Here is a 19011-nt window from a genome sequence, read left to right on the forward strand (position 1 = left end):
ACAGGATACTTTTTACCTATCCAGAATGGCTTCCTTCCACTGAAGTCCCACAGCCAGTCCATGTCAGCCTTGGAAGAAACGCTCACCAGATTGGCTTGGTGACTGGAACCACAGGAAAAATAAGAAATTATAGTTTACTACAACACAAAGGCACATTCTCGCAAAATAAGTCACGTGTTTCTTGTTCCCCTCCTCACCTCTCCCTGCATGCCCTGATGGCGGTGCTCCACGACGACTTGTGCTCGGTGCTCAGGAAGTAGCAGTAGCCGCTGTGATAGGTCCAGCCCTTACGACAATTCTGAGCACTGACCATCTGTGTCGGGGAGGAGGAAAATGGCTGGCCAGTGAGGTGAGAGTTCATTACTGAAATATGAAATGGCTAACATTAAGGGCTGGTTTCCCGGACACATCAAGCTCAGTCCAAGACAGTGGCCCAGAATGTTTAGCGTTGACTTGGTTAGCCCATACTCTATGACCCTGAAATAGTCTAAGTATGATATTCATAATACAATTGGCCAATTGACGAGGGTGCATTATTATTCTGTTTCAGGCACCATCCGTCCCAGATTGATTACCTCATCAGTGGGAGCCCAGGGCTTCCAGGAGACCCCGTTGCAGTGGAGGAGCCCGCCTGAGCTCTGGTTAAAGTGTAGGAGCCCCATCAGCTCTGGGACACAGGGTTTAGGGCCAGAGCTAGGTGAAGCCTCCTGAGGGCCAATATTATTAGAGTAAGTAACACATTTAGTTAATTTGTTCATCATATTGGAAGTAGTTTATAGGCCAAGAGAGAGAGACTGTAATCTATGCTTTGGGTTTGTTTATATAGCCACTGCCACCAATGTCTGAATAACCCTCAGTGTCTGTTTATATTGAGGCGATTTCAGTCCTACCTTAGCTGTTCCACCATGAGATCCAAACCTCTTGATGTGATTGCCGGTGTTGTACTAAAGTCGCCACGATATAGAAACTGTTATGAATCAATGTAACGATGACTCACCTTATTGGGCTGCTCAGACATTGTATGTGGGAGCAAGCTGTCACTCTTCGTCTTAGGGACAGGTTTAGGGTTGTTGGGAGCCACTGGTGGTGCTGTTGCTGCATGTTGCTGCCGCTCTCTGCTGGTCACCTGAATATTAGCCTTCCTTCCCTTCCTAGACGGAGACTTGTCATCCTCCAGGCGCACGGACATGATCCCGTGGTACTGCAACCGCAGAGAGGCAGTGAGAGAAAGACCGTGATGGCTGTCCCTAGGTTGGATTCGCTGTGTTTAGATTAGTGCAAAAGGTCGTAGCCTTACCGTGAACACAGTGTCTGTTCCATTACGATGGACTGACGATGGTGGAATCTGTGAGAAGATAATACACGATCAAGTTGTACTACATAACTCTTAGGTTTAGCATAGTTTAGAGTGAAGGCTTGGAACAAAGACTTGGGACAAACCTCAACAGAATAACAGTCACACCGGTGATTACAGAGTAAAAACTCACTGTCTTTCTATTGGCCATGGCTCTAAGTTTCATATTGGGCGTGGCGGGCACAGCAGCGGGCACAGACTGGGGCACACCATCGCCTCGGGTCCAGGTCATCTGCTGGTCTCCCTTGGCAAGGGGTAGTGTCTCCAAATGAATGGAGCCATGTTGGCGGTAGGGCCCTGACTGAACCTGCTTCCCCCCCAGACTGGAGCCCATAGTGGCCTGACTGGATCCACACTGTCCTGGAAAAGCACAGAGACTTACATTGAGATTTTGAAACCACGTCAATACTTCATAGAAGGTTGGTGTATTGTCTCTATCAGTCTTTGGCTTCCTCGGTCCCTCCAGTTTCAATAACTTGAAAAATGTACCATGACAATGTACAACCTTTTTAGATTAAAATAAAGAAACGGCATTGACTCACAAGACAATAGAAACGGTTTCTATTTGATATAGTCACTAGTTCCCCAGTGTTCACCTTTCCCAGAGTCCTTGATTTTAACCAGCGCTTTGGAGGTGCTGCCTACTACGGTTCCCTCAGGGGACACCAGTGTCACTTCAAATGTCTCCTCTGCCTCCTCCAGGTGATCTTGGGTAATTTCAATACGCCAGCTCCTTTTGGATACGCCTTCATAGAGAGCACAGGTTTGAGTTACCTATCTCGCCTAATCTATGATGGTAACTCATATCAACATCCCACTCCAAAGCCACACGTACCAGGATCAAACTGGATTAGGCTGGACGGGCTCAGAGTGAAATCCTTTCCAGCAGTCGCTGTGACCTCTCTCACCTAAGATATTGACAAAAGGGAAATCCGAAAGTGACATTACATTAATTGCACTAAAATGGATTTATAGTGCCATCAATCACTCGATTTACCTCACCGAGACTAACCTGGTTAAATAAAGGTAAAGAATTAATATATGCAATTTAGCAGAATTTCTAGATTACAGGAATTGTTCTAAGAACCATACTGTTTGAAACAGATAGATCAGAAACCTTGATGGTGATGTACGAGGACTCGGCCATGTTGCCTTTCCGTAGGACGTCCAGTGAGACAGTGCCCTGGTCCTCACATGCCTGGTACTCAGACACAGCCAGCTCCACACGAGACCACTTCAGTTCCAGTCTGCAGCATGGAACCATGAAGAACACAGCACAGTGAAAACAGTTTTACACACTTACCAAAGATCCTGCGTTGCCTTTCCAAGTTGATTGAGGGTGATGGTACCTTCTTTCATTACGAGGACACAGTACATATGTTACATACAGAGACCAATACGGTCGTTGGGGACCGTTTATCAAATCTTCATAAGCTGTCATATAAATTGGCCTTGTCATGTACAGTAGTATGTATGTAACCATTGGTTCTCTCCTCCCCCTGACTGACCACAGTATGTAGAGCATATTAACACTATTTGTGTCTTGCGCGGAGTAGCAGCTCACGTGTGGGAGGGCCCAGTGTTCCCCAGAGGGTCTGACACTCTGAACTCCAGGCTGTCTGACAGGGCTTCTGTCGCTGGGTCTATGATATACACGATAGTCCTTTTGCTCAGGTCCCTCTGAGTGAAACGCTTCTGGATAAAGCTGCCTGCAACCGCACAGTGTAAGATTGACTGTTTACTGAAGAGCAAACACAATTAACCTGGGGTCTATGGGCTATCGTAATGGTCTTTTTTTGAAGGAGCACTGATGGCCTAATTAAATGCATTTGGATTAATTGTGCGTAAAATAAAGAATATATTCTGTATTTTCAGTGTACAAAAGGATAAAACTGAGGGAATGGGGCCTGCATATAAGGCTTCACCTTTAATCGTATTCTCCAGGTAGCCAAAGTATGGTGGTCTGTGGATGTGGAAGGAGAGGTCTTCGTCCTTGGTGTTGCCGTCCTGCGCTCTCAGCTCCCGGGACGAGAGGTAGATCCCATATCGACCGTCAGACAGGACTTCAGCCTTCCACAGAGACTGTAGCTGCACAACCTCAGGAGCCGAGCTGTCCAAAGGCTCAATCTGGAATACAGGGTCTTGTTCATTAGGCACCATCAAAGGCGTCCATCAAAACATTCCCAAAACATTGCACAACTAATTAGTTTGATTCCACTACTATTGAATAAGTTGCTGTGCTGATCTACTAGTGAAACGGCCCCTCAATCGACATATCTGGGCAGAGGTGTGTATGCAGATAAGTGTGTCCTACCTGAATGGTAAAGATAACAGGTTCCGTCTGTACCCTCCCCTCCAGCAGGAAACTCCTGTTGGTAGTGTCTGAGGCCGTGAAGGCAAAGCGGTCGATCTGCGACGGGCCGCCCCCGTGCCTGTAGGTCACCTCCAGCTCCTGCAGGTCCCACTGGGTAAAGTTACCCCCGGCAGCGAGCGGGACACCGCCCCGGAGCAGGGTGCCGTACTGCGGAGGCTGGGCCAGAAAGAAGAGCAGGTCACTGGGTGGGGTGTCGGGGTCGGACAAGGCGAGGGCGTCAGGGGTCACCGCCATGGAGGAGTCCTGAGGGATTCTCAAGCCGCTGTTACAGGTCAGTGATGGCAGCACGCGGTCGGTGGTCTCAACGTAAATCTCCAGGGTGCCGTTACGGGTGGCCTTGCCGTTGCTGACGACGAACCTAGCAAAGACAAACAGGAGCATGGCAGGTTCTTAGGGGAAGGTACTTCATCTCATACAATGTATCAAACTTATAGATGTGGGTCAGATTTGGGCCATCTGCTATCTGTTATGATGGCTACAGTCTTGGAGATGTACATTTTTCTTTCTACAAACCAGCATCGTTTGCAGCATGTTCCAACCACTATTATGTGGAAAAATCTTAAGATTATCAGCTGTTTCATTTTATACATTTAGAAGGGTTGCCATTACTGTAGTGTCTCTAGCGACGCGGTGGCTCTGTTGTCATGGACGTAGCCCACCAGGTTGGCAGCGATGTCCATCTGGCTGAAGGTGCTGATGGCCACCCCGGGGTGTTTGATGTACTCCATGTGGCCGTTGCCGGGGGGGACTGTAACAATGTAGAACAGCTCCTCGGGTTTGTCTGTACCGTCCGTCGCCAGCAAGACGTCTGTGGTCAGAACCACGCGCTCACCGCGGCTGGTCTTCACCGGCTTCACAAAAATGCCAATGTTTCCTGGGAATTGATAGAGAAAGTGAAGTCTTAAAAATGAAAGTTTGCACAAATTGGTTTACACAACATAGACTTATAAACCAGCTTATTTTATTCATTATTTTAGCTGTGTTTAACATTATTATAATAACATAAGACAACAGTAGTAGTAGCTACCAGCTGATATGATGAGACTTCTCTACTAGTGTTTGTTTATAGCAAACTGCATAATAGTGCACTTCCCAGTTTGGTGGTCTGTCCATCTGTTCACAAACCTTTCTCCATGTCCTTGAGGGAGATGTGGAAGTGCTGCGCGGGGGAGCGGTTCTTCCCGTCCAGCAGGTGGAACACAAAGAAATCCTGTGTGTGTCCCAGTGGCCCCGTATGGAGGTAGCGCAGCAGGTTCATGTCCAATGTCTCCTGGGTGCAGTTCATCCCCGCAGACTGGGTCACCCAGTCAGAGCCTACCTGAGAAGGGGCCATGGACAGTTAGGGAGAGAACACATAATGGAAGGCACATAATGACTGAATGTTGATGATTTACTTACAGTGAAATCATTAGTGGACAAAGTAATATCTTTAAAAAATATATATGTTGACATGCATAATTTTGCATGTTTCAAAAGTTGAATAATGAAGTAATATATATATATATATATAAATGCTTTTTAAAAAGTGAAATGCCCCTTTAAGCTAGCATGGAACAATACTTTCTATCCTGGCATTTGTTAATAACACCTACCAGTTCATATCAGATGATACAGGAGTGTACTGACCTTAACCTGTAGCAGTCCCTGAGTGGGAACACTCTCCAACATGTAGACTATCTCCTGAGAGGTAGTGTCGCTGTCCTGAGCAAAGAGATTAGCACTGGAGATCAGCCTAGCCTCGCCTGCCTCCACCTCCATTCCATTGTTCCTATAGGGCAGACAACCATGTTTGTTTTAGGAGTAGGGTGAAGTTGCGTGGGTCAGTTTTGCATTTCCCCCACTAACAATTAAAGTTAGGACTGGGGGAGGGGAAACTAATTCTAGATCTGTACCTAAGGGAAACTTCACCCAAACGGTTTGTTTATTAACTTGTGTGAAATGTGTACCGAATGTCCACAGGAAGGAGAAATTGTGGTGTAGTACTCAGGAAAGCCAGAAGGGGGAGCACAGATATAAGGGAAGTCTATATTAGGCTGGAGGAAGTTTATACGACCTGTTGTAAACTGGTTGCAGTATGTTCCATGTATGGATTATTGGTGAAGTAAACTCATAGTAAACTCTACAGAACGTGCGGACATCAATTAATTGTTTTCTCTGTGTAAATGTAGCAAGTCCCATCTATTACCTTATGACTCGAGGCTCCTCATCATTGACGGGGAGTACGTTGACCATCACGTGCCTCTGGAGCTGGTGTTTCCCATCGGTCAGATGGATGGTGAAGCTGTCCACCATGTTCTCAGAGTCATCGTGCATGTACATCAGAGACATACCTGAACAGTGGAGGTGAACTCATTATTTTAATGTGCCTGTATGTATAACACCACGACTGAAGCTCACTAGTACACAAATCCCACCAAATTGCTCTATTTGAATCTCAACAGCTTTTTCATGCTCTTCAGGATCACCAGTCTCAATAATAGCACAGTACTACGGTGTCCATATTAGGACAGCCTCTGAGTCACAAGGAGTTGGTCACGGTACAGTACCATTCCTCAACTCCTGCATGGTGAAGTCCTGGACCAGCACCTCTGCGTCCCTGTGCCTGTTGACGGGTCTTCCATTGGCGGGCACGTCGTTGCCATACGTTCGGCCCATGATGGTGCCATGCTGGGGGGCCTGGACCACGCTGAACAGCAGGTTGTTCTTAGGGACGTCCAGATCCACCGCGTTTATAACAGCAGGGTCCAGCTCCTTCATATGGCCCTCTCGCACCTTTTTACACGGGAACATCAATGGGGATGTCGGTTAAATCGGTCCGGATGTGGTCCTAGAGTGCTTTGAGAAATGTTGCACTATAGAATAGGTGGTTAGCTGGTTTCAGTTGTTGTAAATGTGAAATCAGAGAGTGAAGAGCATGAAAAATGCCATCACTAGCACCTTAGTGGCTGCTGCCCAATATACATGGACTTTAAATCACTGGCCACTTTAATAATGGAACACTAGTCACTTTAATAATGTTTACATATTTTGCATTACTCATCTCATATGTATATACTGTATTCTATTCTACTGTATTTTAGTCTTTGCCGCACTGACATTGCTCATCAAAATATTGATATATTATTTATTCCATTCTTTTAGATTTGTGTGTATTGCTGTGAAATTGTTAGATATTACTGCACCATTGGAGCTAGAAACACAAGGATTTCGCTACACCCGCAATAACATCTGCTAAACATGTGTATGTGACCAATAAAACTTTATTGGATTTGAAATATAATAGCTTTACATAGTGTAGACAAGACGTCTCCAAATCCGGCCCAGGAAAGCTACAAGACGTGCAGGGTTTTGTTTCAGACCAGCACTAGCACACCTAATTCCACTAATCATGGTCTTCAGCCTGGACCAGGTGTGTTAGTGATGGGCTTGAATAAAACCCTCCACATCCAGTAACTCTCCAGGACCGGAGTTGGTTGGTGGTGACCTCGGCTGTGGATAATTGACAGCTTGACGACGGGTGACTCACCGTGATATTTCTGGCGAGAAACTCCGGGACCTCGTCATTGATGGGGTTGATGATGATGTAGAAGTGGACGTGGGCAGAGGTGTGTTTCCCGTCAGAGACACAGAGCATGAACTGGTCAGCGGTTGGCTCGATCCTCTGGTGTCTGGACTGGACATAGTTCACATGTCCGTTCATGATGTCACTGTAAGAGAAGGAGGCTGAGGAGAGACCGGAGGAGAGATGCTGAGGTGGAACCGGGAACCTTTACAGTTAATAATGTACATACTGGTTATACATACTACGAAAAGGGGACAAAGTTTGAGTTTTTACAAAGGTCAAAGGATTGTTCACTGCTTATGAGGGATTCCATATGGCTTGAGGTTACAGCATTACAGTCTAAGAAAAAGTGCAAAGCCTGTGATGTGAATGGGGTTAAATGAAGACAACTATGACGGGGTTAAAGCTACTCACCGATGCTGATGCCTGTGTTGCTTTTCTCAAATCCAGGACTGGGCAGGATATTCTCAATGTAGCCATACTGGGGAGGAGAGACCAGGCTGATCACCAGCTCCTCCAGGGGAGTGTCCACATCCGAGGCACTGAGGTGGGCTATAGTTATAGGGGCCACACCTCCCTCATCCACCACAAACACATCTCCTACAAAGGAGGAGAGGAACATCCATATTGATTGACCATTTAGGTATAATTGTGAGAGAAAATAGTAATGTAATGCACTATACAGTATTGCTCAATATTTTACTTTTCTGTTAGTGAGCCCAGAGTGTTGCTTTCAGTATTTTTCCTCCACTTGCTAATGTAGGTGTACGTTTGCTCTTGAACCGTTTCACAAAACTCAAGGATACTAATAATGTCTGAACCTGAATAAAAAGAATCCTAGGCATTGCTGCAACATCACTGCATTCATTACCTGTTGCAATAGAAGGCATCTGACTGTCCACAGGGAACACGGTGACCTTCAGGTCATACAGAGGCAGGCTCTCCTGGACTTGTGCCCTGCCTCTTTTCAATGTGTCCCCTCGGTCCTTACAGCATGACGGAACATTCTCCGTCTGGCCGTCGGATATCACAAACGTAATTGTGTCGTGTCGAGGGGCTAGTCCAATCTCCGCTCCTGAGAGACATACGAAACATGATTGCACGTTTTTGGCTTCAAAGAAGGGGATGAAATAATATGTCTATAATCATGTTTTTTGACTCACGCAGAAAACCWCATGATGGCCAACAGAAACAGTTTTAAGATGTTAGGGTTAATGTATAAAATATATATTTTTTAAATGGAATGGTCATAAACCAGCAATACACTTATAGTGGTGCATGGATGAGGTAGATTTAACAATAATACCTGTGTGTTCGTAGGTGATACTCCCTGCGACAATGTCTGCCTGAATGAAGCGATCGACCACAATGGCGTTTTTGCGCACCACGCCATGGTATGGCTGGCGGGCAATCATGTAGGTCAGACTGTTGTCGTCACTGTCTGCGTCTGTGGCATAGATGTACTCAGCGGTGATGATGACTTCCTGTCCCTCTGCACAGTCCAGAACAGGTTTCAGACCTGGCATGAGAACTGGAACCTCATCATTGATCAGTGTCACCTGTTGAAAAAGATATGGTCTTTGACTCTCATACAGCAAACATTCACTGTAACATCTTTTTGGCTCTGTTCGCATCGAAATGGTCATGTACATGAAGTTTTACAGTACCTTAACTTCCAGAACAAAGTTGATTGCGTTAATCCCATCGGTAGCGATTAATTCAATGGCATCTCCCACTGTTTCCGAGCTGTCGTGATGATATCTGCACGGACAAACCAACACAATTGTAGTTTGACAATACAATAGGATTGTTGACACAATTTGACTCTCCTTGTTATAGAATCAGTTTATGTCCATGCTATATATAGATAGCCAATGACTGCGCTGTTCCAAAATTCATACTAGCATTACGCATAGAATCAAGCATTCTATTGGGTATACGTTCTAAACGGTCTATAGTGTGGCCATTGGAACGCAGCCAACATGTCCAAACTTCTCATGAGCATTGCAGTGTGTTAGGGTGCAGTAATGAAGTGTCATCAATCATATCTGACCTAACTTTTAGGCTTTTCAGGTCGCGAACAGTGAAGTTCTGGCCCGGTTTCATGGAGAAGCCATCCAGCTGAACAGCTCCGTGCCAAGGCTCTCTCTTCAGCTCCACTCTCAGGCTCTCCTCTGTAGAGTCATGGTCTGTCAGCAGCAGGTGGTCCGGACCCACCCAGCACTCCCCACCCTCGTCCACTGTCAGAGGTTTCATGTGCACCTGTGGAGGGAACATAAAGTATACAGCAGGGTTGTGCAATGAAGGGCCTGAAGGGATGAAACAATTCTGTCTCATTCTTCTATTTAAGGGCTAAATTGTCTGTTCAATTCATGATATAAATTGACCAATTAACTACCAGGTAGAAAATAAAACCCAGTAGTACTTTGGCCTTCGAGGGCGTCAACCGCCTTGGTGTAGAGTCTTCAACCTGCTTCAGCTACTCCTAGATAGCTTGTGGTAGAGTTGGCAATGCTAGCATGATTGTGACCGGTTGGGGGTTAGCCTACCAGTACACAGAAGTGGTATCTAGCTTGATAACTTTGAACACAACCTTATACCTCTGGGGCCAGGTTGTCCACTGGCACCACAGTAATGTTGAAGCAGATGCCAGCGACTGTGGTTCCCTGCTGGTTGGTGACGGAGAGCACCAACTGGATGTGCTGCGGGTAAGGCCCAATGTCCAGGATGGGAGGCATGTAGGCCACTTTCATGTAGTTGACTGCATGCTGGAACAATAAAGGTGTTAGTAAACCAAGTCTGACATTTCCCCCGTCCAGCTACAATAACTTGGGAGTAAACATATCTGAGCTTACCTGTGTGAATAACCTTAACACTGGAGCTTCAGGATCCTTGGTGAACTTGGCAATGCTGTCAACCAGGAACAGCCTCCCTGCATCATGGCCCCTGGCCAACAGGAAAATAGCACATTGAATGTAACAGTCGAGTTTGAAGGGGGATGCCTTAAAGTTATAGCATTGGTATCATTCTTCCCCAATGGTACCAAGTGTACAGTATGCATTCTATCCCTGCAAATGGCAAAAACAAACTTAACTCGACATGAGATGCTCACCCATAAGACCTGCTGTAGAAGGGCGGAGTGGTAACAGTGTATGTGAGCTCGCTGTCAGGGGACTCCAGATCGATGAAGTGAAGCTGCTTCTTGGTCAGGTGGACCACCTCTGTCTCTTTGACCACCAGGCACCGAGTCACCCCAGGAACCTCTTTAGGTGGCTGGTCAGGCACAGGGTTGATGTGCACCACTATGACCTGCAAAGGTGGGACGCCACATTAGCTTTGAATGACATTTGAGGAGTTTGAATTCAATTCAATCCAACTTTATGAATCTGCATTTTTACACGATCCGGTAATGGTACTACTCACCTGAGGTTCTGAAAGGTTTGGTGGGTCATGGAAGTCCGAGAGCACCACTTCGAAGGAGTCATCAAACACCTCATTCCCTAGATGGCGGTAGTAGACCACAGAGTGGAACAGGTCCTTCTGCAGGAAACGGCTGACAGGATAACCTGAGAGGACCAAGGAAAAGAACACCATTGTCATTTTTTACAGATGATTTAAGATAATATATGAGGCTGTGTGATTTAACTGAAACATACAGGTAACTGCCAAAATAAAGGAAACATCAACGTAAAGGGTCTTAATAGGGCGTTGGGCCACCAATAGCCAGAACAACTTCAGTGTRCCTTGGGAGAGATTCTACAAGTGTTTGGGACTCTATTGGAGTGATGCGACACCATTCTTCCACGAGACATTCCATTATTTGGTGTTTTGTTGATGGTGGTGGAAAAAGCTGCCTCAGGCGCCGCTTTTTGGGTTGAGATCTGGTGACTGAGATGGCCATTGCGTAGGATTTATATTGTTTTCATGCTCATCAAACCGTCCAGTGACCACTCTTGCCTTTGGATGGGGGCATTGTCATCCTATGGTGGCATAGCCATGGCAACCATAGTAATGGTCTGGGCTATCCGGGGTCCTTGGGACATCCCTAACCCATTGAAGTTGACATTTTAAAAGGTTAAGGTTAGGTAAGGGTAGGGACGTCCCAAGGAGCCAGGATAGCACTGACCCCAAAATAATGGCCTGCCCAGCATTTTTATATATGACCCTAAGCATGATGGGATGTTAACTGCTTAATTGACTCAAGAACCACACCTGTGTGGAAGCACCTGCTTATAATATACTTTTGCATCCCTTATTTACTCAAGTGTTTCCATTATTTTGGCAGTTACCTGTATATTGAAGTATTGTATTCTAAAACTGGCATATGATTATCAAACTTAACAAGTGAGTCATCGCATAATAAAGCTCTGCAAAAGTTCCCCATTGCTATGCCTTGCAATTGCATTCAGCTGGGAACCAAAGTGTGCACAATAGCTGTGCCTTGTAAAACAATGTGGTCTATTCAGAGTGCTCCTCTCCTCACCGGTGAGTCCAGGACCAGGGATCTTCATGAGCTCTCCAGCTTGCGGTGGCCGGGTGATGTTGAACAGGATGTAGTCGTCGCTTGAGTCCATGTCTGAGGCCTGCAGTATGGATCCTCTCAGCAGGGCCGTGTGGCCCTCAGACAGCTCCAGCACTGTGTTGGTGATGAGGAATGGTGGGCTGTCATCCTTGGGCAGGATGTTGATGGGGAACTTATGCCGGGTCTGGTGGCGCCCATCGGTGATGCGGAAGATGATGAAGTCCTTGGTGGTGTCGCTGTCGTCGTGATGGTAGCGCACGGCGCCCGCGAGGATGTCGGCGACGGTGAACATGAAACCCTTGCCACCTGCAGATTATGGACACATAGTGGGGATGTCGCCGACATCCTAGAAGTAATTAAAATAAAATAACAATCAAATGATGCTATTGAAGGAATAATGAGTTCWATACCTCTCAGTGTTAGCCTGCCATGCTGGAGGCCGTCGACAGTGATGATGCGTACAGCCTTGAAGTTGTCGTTGTCCACAATCTGGAGCTGATCCCACGTGATTGGACGAGACTGACCTTCAAGAAGACTAAGACCTAGAAAGATCACATTGTGACATAACCATTTTATAATCTGTGCAAGATCTGTGCAGAAGTTGTGTGTCTGGAATACACCCATTGACCGGTGGAGGCTGGTGGGGGGGAGCTACAGGAGAACGGGCTCATTGTAATGGCTGGAATGGAATACATGGAACGTATCAAACATATGGAAACCATGTTTGACTCCGTTCCACGAGTCCATTCCAGCCATTACAATGAGCCCGTCCTCCTATGGCTCCTCCCACCAGCCTCTACTGCCATTGACACCTACCCATGTTTCATGACACCCTGGGTGCATTGACACCTACCCATGTTCCATGACACCCTGGGTGCATTGGTGTCTGCTGTTCTAACTGACATGTGGACCATGATCGGGGTGCTCTTCTCAAAGAAGAAGTCATGTACCTCAAACTCCACCTGTTGAAGAGAAACTACATCTGATGGCCTGAAAAAGATGACATTCTAGCCTGGTCTCAGATCTGTTTGGAATGTATAGCCAACTCTGTTGTTATGCCAAACAAAATGTTGCCACACTTTTGGACCTGTTCCACCACCTCCTTAAATGCAACGGAAATTGCATTTAAACACTGTGAGTGTGATGGGCCAAACAAAGGAAACAGTAATGGGCACCTCATAGTTCCTACGCTGGGTGTGGGAGGAGTTGGGTGGCTGGTAGCCGATAAGCATGTCGTTGAGGTCCACCCAGGTGAAGGAGAAGATGGGTCGCGTGTGGTCTGACAGGTGGGTGATGAAGCCCTCTAGGGGGGGCTTGGTGATGTTGAACACCAGCAGCTGTTTGGGGGTCTCTCCGTCCTCTGCGTCCAGGGTGGCGGTGGAGAGGGGCGTGAGGATGAATTGGTCCACTTCCAGGATAAACATGGACATGAAGGCTGGCTTGGGCGGCTGGTTGGGAACAGCGCCAAGGATGTGGACAGGTATCCAGGCCCGCTCCGACTGCACATACAAACGCAAGCATAAGCACATAGACACACAGTCAAATCACTAGGCTACCCTGGGCGGCAGGGTAGCSTAGTGGTTAGAGTGTTGGACTAGTAACCGAAAGGTTGCAAGATCAAATCCCCGAGCTGATAAGTTAAAAATCTGTCATTCTTCCCCTGAACAAGGCAGTTAACCCACTGTTCTTAGGCTGTCATTGAAAATAAGAATTTGTTCTAAATTAACTGACTTAAATAAAATAAAATAAACACACATACAGACAAACAAGATATTCTACCGTGAGGTTGTGCTAACTAAGAGGCATAATTTACTTCCTGAATTTCTTAGTTGAAATTAAATTGTCCCGAACTTTCGCAGCATACGACATTAACAAAGATACAGTACTTTCACTGATTTCAAGCCTTCAACATTTCGGTAACTTCTAGAAAATGTTTCTGATGAGAAATAGCATRAAGTACCTGGTATATGCTCCCGCTCCTGGTGTCGGTGAGGTCCAGTCGGAGGGCGATGTAGTCTACGTCTGGAGACGGTGGGTCTATGTGCTGGTACCTCAGGCCCATCACCAGGAACTCATCACAGGGCACTTTRGTAACCTTTGCCAGCTTCAGGCCCTTCAGGCAGTCCTCAGTCTTACACATGGCCCTGGCCTTGTTATCTGTACGATTTAGAAGAGGAAGAGTGAGGTTAGGGAGATGTGTTCAAGGACAAATAAATGATTTTGGTTGGAATTCATGGATTACACTGATTTCTCATGCATTCAAATTATTTCAGTTCATGTTGAACACTACTTTTAAAACATCCAACATTCGGAGTTTGCCAATAATCTACCAATTGACTGTGTCACTAATCTTGTTACCATTACTACTAATATTTTATAATAGTAATACTATTATACATCCATACCTAGCTGCTGCCGGAGAGGAATGAAGCTCTCCGGCTCGTCCCCTCTGGCCTCCAGCTGGTCTGGCTCCCCAATGACCAACTGACCATGACCCGGGAGGTGTGTCTCATGGGTGTTCACACGGATGCTACACTCAAGACTGGTCATCCTCTCATAGTGGAAGGACACCACGTTGCCATCCAGCGTGTCGGACAGGCCGTAGAACTCTGGCACCACCAGGGACTTGGGCCCTAGTTTGATGATGTTGCAGTCGGGTTCCATGATCTCCACACGCAGGAAGAAGACCTCCGTAAAGGTCTCTGTCTCTGTGAACCTGGGGAGAAGAYCATCTAGTCACACTGAAAACAGTACCAGTGGTCATAACTTCATTTTACAAGTGGGGCCAACTTTACAGGGAGGAGATAAGTGAGTACAATACTTAGTACAATAAAGAATTCCTGTTGCTATGTACTCTGTTATGCAGGAAGTGATGTCTTCAGTCTCATTCAGTACCATTTTAGTTAGTTAATTCAAAATGGGTAAAAAAAAAAAAAGTCATTGTAATTACAATACATGTAATCATAGAACCTCTGAATAGAATTTGGATAGATGCAGGTACCTGTAGAGTCGTAGCTTGACAGTATCTTCTTTTAGTATCGGGCAGCCATTGTGAACATACTTTACGTCATCARCCAGGTAGTGGCAGTCAAATACCTACAATTATGATGTGAAAATAAAATCAGATGTATCYGAAATACAGCCGTGGGCTACTGTAGCCTTTCAAGAAAACGAATTTCCACATTATCACTTAAAAAAGAAATAATCTTCCTGCTGCAGGATTATTATACTCCCRCGACAAAACTGGTCAAATAAGGTTCCCACATATGTAGTTTGAGGCTTAGTTTATTGCAGTAAATCTTACAAGGGGCATAAAAAGTGTGCTCAAAAAACACCAGCTAGATAGGAGAGAGAGCAAAAATGCTAATAAAACCAAAAGTTGTTTTTCCTCTCAAACAGCGAACAGAAAACATTCAAACCACTGTCTTGTTTACCCATTGTTCAAGTAACATTCAGAAGAAAAACAAAACAGAGCAACCCAAGCTGCACATAAACCAGAGGTTTCTTCCTGTCATCTGGTAGTAATGTAACGTTACCATCGTTGCTTATTTAGGATAAATACTCTCTACAGTCACCACCACATAACTAGCACCATTTAAAGCCACTACTTGACGTTTGATGTTGTTCATCGTGAACAACAAGTAACAGCGGTCTTAAAAAGGGCTACACAGTAACCAAACAACTCACGAGAGTGGGTGGCAACATTTCCGGCTGTGTAGGGGTATCTCATGTCATCTCAGACATGTAGGCTACTAGGGAGGGCACCGGGAAAAGCCCTGAGTCTGTCAACAGACCTTCATTAGGCCTGGAGGCTGCCTGTCTCTCCCTGCAGACAACGGCTCAATTAGTGTCCAGGGTCAGACATAGAATGCTCAGATCTACCTTCCTTTTCCTCTTCTGAGGATCAGACATATCAGTTTCAAGGGGTTCCAATGACTAATGACATCCAMTTTAATACTCACATGGTTGAGTTTGTATAGCAACTGCCACCAATTGCTAATATTAGCATTTTCCAAGAATTTTCTAACCAACAAACATCTTTCATGCCCAAATCATTAAGGGCCGGTTTCCAAGACACATATTAAGCCGAGGACTAAAACACATCCTCAATAGAGAATCTCCATTGAAAGTGCTTTTTAGTCCAGGATTGTTTTGTCCAGGAAATGAGCCYCTATGGCCTAGAGCAGGACATAAGTGGTCGCTTAGGGCCCCTGGAGTGTTGGAATAGTAAAATACACAAGGTGCAAGTAAAACATGTGTTTGTGCAGCAGCACTGACAGTCCGTGCCCAGGTGCCCTGACTTCCAGGGAGCTCCCATTTATTTTGTTAGTCACTCTCACTCAGATATCATTAACATGGCATAAGTCATGGCAAAATGTGTAGAATTGCAGGAAATTAGCTTTAAAACGAAAAACAGTATCTCTGCCCAATGGCAAAAGGAGTAGAATTGCATGAAATGTATAAAAAAAATCTACATTTTCTCCCTGCTCAATGGCAAAATTAGTAGAATTACATGACTTCTCTCTGTCCCCTGGCAAAATGTGTAGAACTGCAGAAAACTTGCTTTAAAACGGCAAAATATATTTCTGCCCCATGGCAGAATGAGTAGAATTGCATGAAATGCGTTATAAAATTTCATTATTTTCTTTCTTCCCCATGGTAAAATGTGTAGATCTGCAGAAAAATTACTTTAAAACTGGTACATGTTCTCTATGACCGATGGCAAAATTTGTAGAATTGCAGGAAATTAACTTTAAAAAGTAAATGTTTCTCTTTGTCGTGAAGGGGGGGGCACTAAAACATTTTGTCCACTATTAAGGGGGGCTCCCCAACCAAATATCGCTTAGGGCCCCCAAAAGGCTAGAGCCGGCCCTGGCCTAGAGCCAATTGAAGAACTGCTGAAGAAACATACCATGGTACATACTGTATCACAATCCCCCTTGTACCTAAACCTCCTAATATAACAGCTTTATGGTCTGTTTTTATGATCAGCAATTAGGACAATGTGTTAAGCGTTGTCAGGGATTCTCATTATGGAGGAGAAACATGCCAGTGACACACTGTTATTAGCGTTTTACTGCCAGGTTTACCCCGGGGCAGTTGTCTGTCACTAACCCTTTTCCTGGATAGTGAAAGGTTGTTCAGACTTTTGTTCCAGTTGTAACAGGTAGGACATTTCCAGAGGTCCACCACCACTAAGTGGTAAACAGGTAGGTAAAAATACATCTTACTTGGGGTCCTGTGTCCCATGTGCTGAGTGTTTCTGCCATGGGCAGGGTTTTCAATGTGTGCTTGTCTCATCCACTCTTAGATGACTATTCAACTTACAACTGGAAAAGCAATGGTTACCACCTGTTGATCTGCTACAAAGAAGCCAGTTACATTACCTGAGGTGTCAGCGTCCCCACCCTCTGCGTAATTGGCTCGTTGAGCACCACTTCCACCTTGCAGGCGTCCTTCACCCGGGGGATGTGGAACTGCAGGTCCCCCTCCTGCAGGTARGCCGACTGGCCCCTCTTCACCCTCAACCCTAGGTTAGTCTTCACCAGGGAGCCGTGTGACCCTCCAGCCACAACTAGCAGCAGCAGCCAGGGAAGTGCCCGTCGCAGTGCCMCTCTTTGTAAACCCATCACTGTCCCTGACTCAATGGAAGCCTGTCTCCTGCTTCTTCATGGGATGGGTACCAAAGCAAAGTGGAGACAGTTTGAGTTATAAATTGCGAGTAGGTTGTTCTGTTGACCGCTGTGCAGATGTGGATGTGACAGATTTTCTTAGGAGTTTGTGGTTATCCTCCTCTATGGTAGTGACTGCTTCACTTGTAGTGGACGGGCTGAAAAATAAAAATGTTTTGTTAGTCAGTAACTCCTGAACTAATGTGCAATGGTAATGGAAAATAAGCTTTCAGAACATCTAAAAACACAGTGTATCAGATTACTAGACAATTTGTCAAGGAGATCACTATTGCAAATAGTGTATAAAGATGTTTACATATAACACATTATATCATGCTATTTGTGAGGCCGTTTTGTAAGAAAAATGACACAGTTGTCTAGTGTCCACCATGTCCATCATCAGTTCAAAATGATGTCATCCATTTCATTTCAGGAAGGGATAGTTTGGTTTGCTGTTTCTGAGTTAATCAGCAGTATACCTTAGCTGTTTTCTCATGTGAGGAACAATGGTGTCCTTCATTTGAGACCGTTGCTCACAATGTCTAATTGGTCACAGGTCTTTGACAAAAGCTTGTATTTGGCATCTTGCCTGTCTCCTTCTGCTTAGCAACGAGCTTAGGAGGAGTTAGAGTGGTTTCCTGTGTCAGAGATTCTCCAGCTGGATATTGTCAGAGATTCTCCAGTTGGATATTGTCAGAGGTTCTCCAGTTGGATATTGTCAGAGATTCTCCAGCTGGATATTGTCAGAGATTCTCCAGTTGGATATTGTCAGAGATTCTCCAGCTGGATATTGTCAGAGATTCTCCAGCTGGATATTGTCAGAGATTCTCCAGCTGGAATATTGTCAGGGAGTCCTCCAAGAAAGCCAACACACTTCCTGAGAAAGAGCTTTCTGTACCTGTGGTACTCAGGATAATGTCTACCGTTTCTTCTCTGTTTAGAGTTTGAACAGAGCCAAATAAATAATGACAATGAAATGTAAGAATGAGGTCCTCTTACAAGTAGTAGCACTTTGTGGAATCAACTTGGCAACAAAAGCCTTGTTGGTAAGATCATATAAGATGACAGTGTCCCTGTAATACACTCATGGATTAGAAGAATTAAAAGAATGAGCTGGATAAGCCTTGACCTCTCCCTGACCTCAAAACATCTGGATAGTGTCTCCAACACAATTACCMAACATGCTCTGGCAGTGAGAATTTTAGGACACAACCTGACTGCATTTCTTTGGTTCATAGGATGAGGGGCCGGATACTTTCAGAACTGCTGTATTTCTCCATAAACATGGACTAACAACCCTGCATGGAATAAATTATAATGGTGCTAATAATGCATTTATGATTGAGAGACATATTTTCCCATCTTCCCTTCGGATAACCAATTGTTGTGGACTGGCACTTTAKCTGACCACAGGAATCCCTGCCAAGGACTAGTTCTTAGGGTAGCTCTTGTAGCCTGGTAGTGTCAGGAGGGTGAGTGTTCAGTCTGGTTTAACCAGGCTAGTGTCTCAGCACGTCCATCTGAAGA

General features: G+C 45.4%; 1 protein-coding gene across 4 annotated transcripts in view; it reads right to left on the reverse strand.

The window, feature by feature from the left end:
- Positions 1-19011, reverse strand: part of frem1a (Fras1 related extracellular matrix 1a) — a 29410-nt gene that overhangs the window by 1762 nt on the left and 8637 nt on the right. For 2 of the 4 annotated variants that reach the window (XM_023982425.2, XM_023982426.2), the window contains 35 exons: positions 17200-17642; positions 14814-14908; positions 14218-14528; positions 13773-13969; positions 12988-13311; positions 12666-12774; positions 12223-12354; positions 11774-12118; positions 10714-10856; positions 10403-10599; positions 10146-10236; positions 9891-10058; positions 9344-9552; positions 8958-9051; positions 8597-8849; positions 8162-8365; positions 7705-7890; positions 7255-7451; positions 6275-6500; positions 5914-6058; positions 5355-5496; positions 4854-5046; positions 4338-4602; positions 3669-4086; positions 3280-3481; positions 2919-3063; positions 2472-2601; positions 2190-2262; positions 1951-2100; positions 1488-1714; positions 1298-1345; positions 998-1201; positions 576-707; positions 198-313; positions 17-102 (listed from right to left, as the gene is read on the reverse strand). In XM_023982425.2, the coding sequence (XP_023838193.1) occupies positions 17-102; positions 198-313; positions 576-707; positions 998-1201; positions 1298-1345; positions 1488-1714; positions 1951-2100; positions 2190-2262; positions 2472-2601; positions 2919-3063; positions 3280-3481; positions 3669-4086; positions 4338-4602; positions 4854-5046; positions 5355-5496; positions 5914-6058; positions 6275-6500; positions 7255-7451; positions 7705-7890; positions 8162-8365; positions 8597-8849; positions 8958-9051; positions 9344-9552; positions 9891-10058; positions 10146-10236; positions 10403-10599; positions 10714-10856; positions 11774-12118; positions 12223-12354; positions 12666-12774; positions 12988-13311; positions 13773-13969; positions 14218-14528; positions 14814-14908; positions 17200-17442 (6400 nt within the window). In that variant the 5' untranslated portion in view covers positions 17443-17642. Of the gene's footprint in view, positions 1-16; positions 103-197; positions 364-575; positions 708-997; positions 1202-1297; positions 1346-1487; positions 1715-1950; positions 2101-2189; positions 2263-2471; positions 2602-2918; positions 3064-3279; positions 3482-3668; positions 4087-4337; positions 4603-4853; positions 5047-5354; positions 5497-5913; positions 6059-6274; positions 6501-7254; positions 7452-7704; positions 7891-8161; positions 8366-8596; positions 8850-8957; positions 9052-9343; positions 9553-9890; positions 10059-10145; positions 10237-10402; positions 10600-10713; positions 10857-11773; positions 12119-12222; positions 12355-12665; positions 12775-12987; positions 13312-13772; positions 13970-14217; positions 14529-14813; positions 14909-17199; positions 17643-19011 lie in introns of those variants that run through there. The other 2 variants (XM_023982427.2, XR_011475078.1) reach the window with 2 other exon arrangements.

This window comes from Salvelinus sp. IW2-2015, linkage group LG37, assembly GCF_002910315.2.
Source record: "Salvelinus sp. IW2-2015 linkage group LG37, ASM291031v2, whole genome shotgun sequence".
NCBI lineage: Eukaryota > Metazoa > Chordata > Actinopteri > Salmoniformes > Salmonidae > Salvelinus > Salvelinus sp. IW2-2015.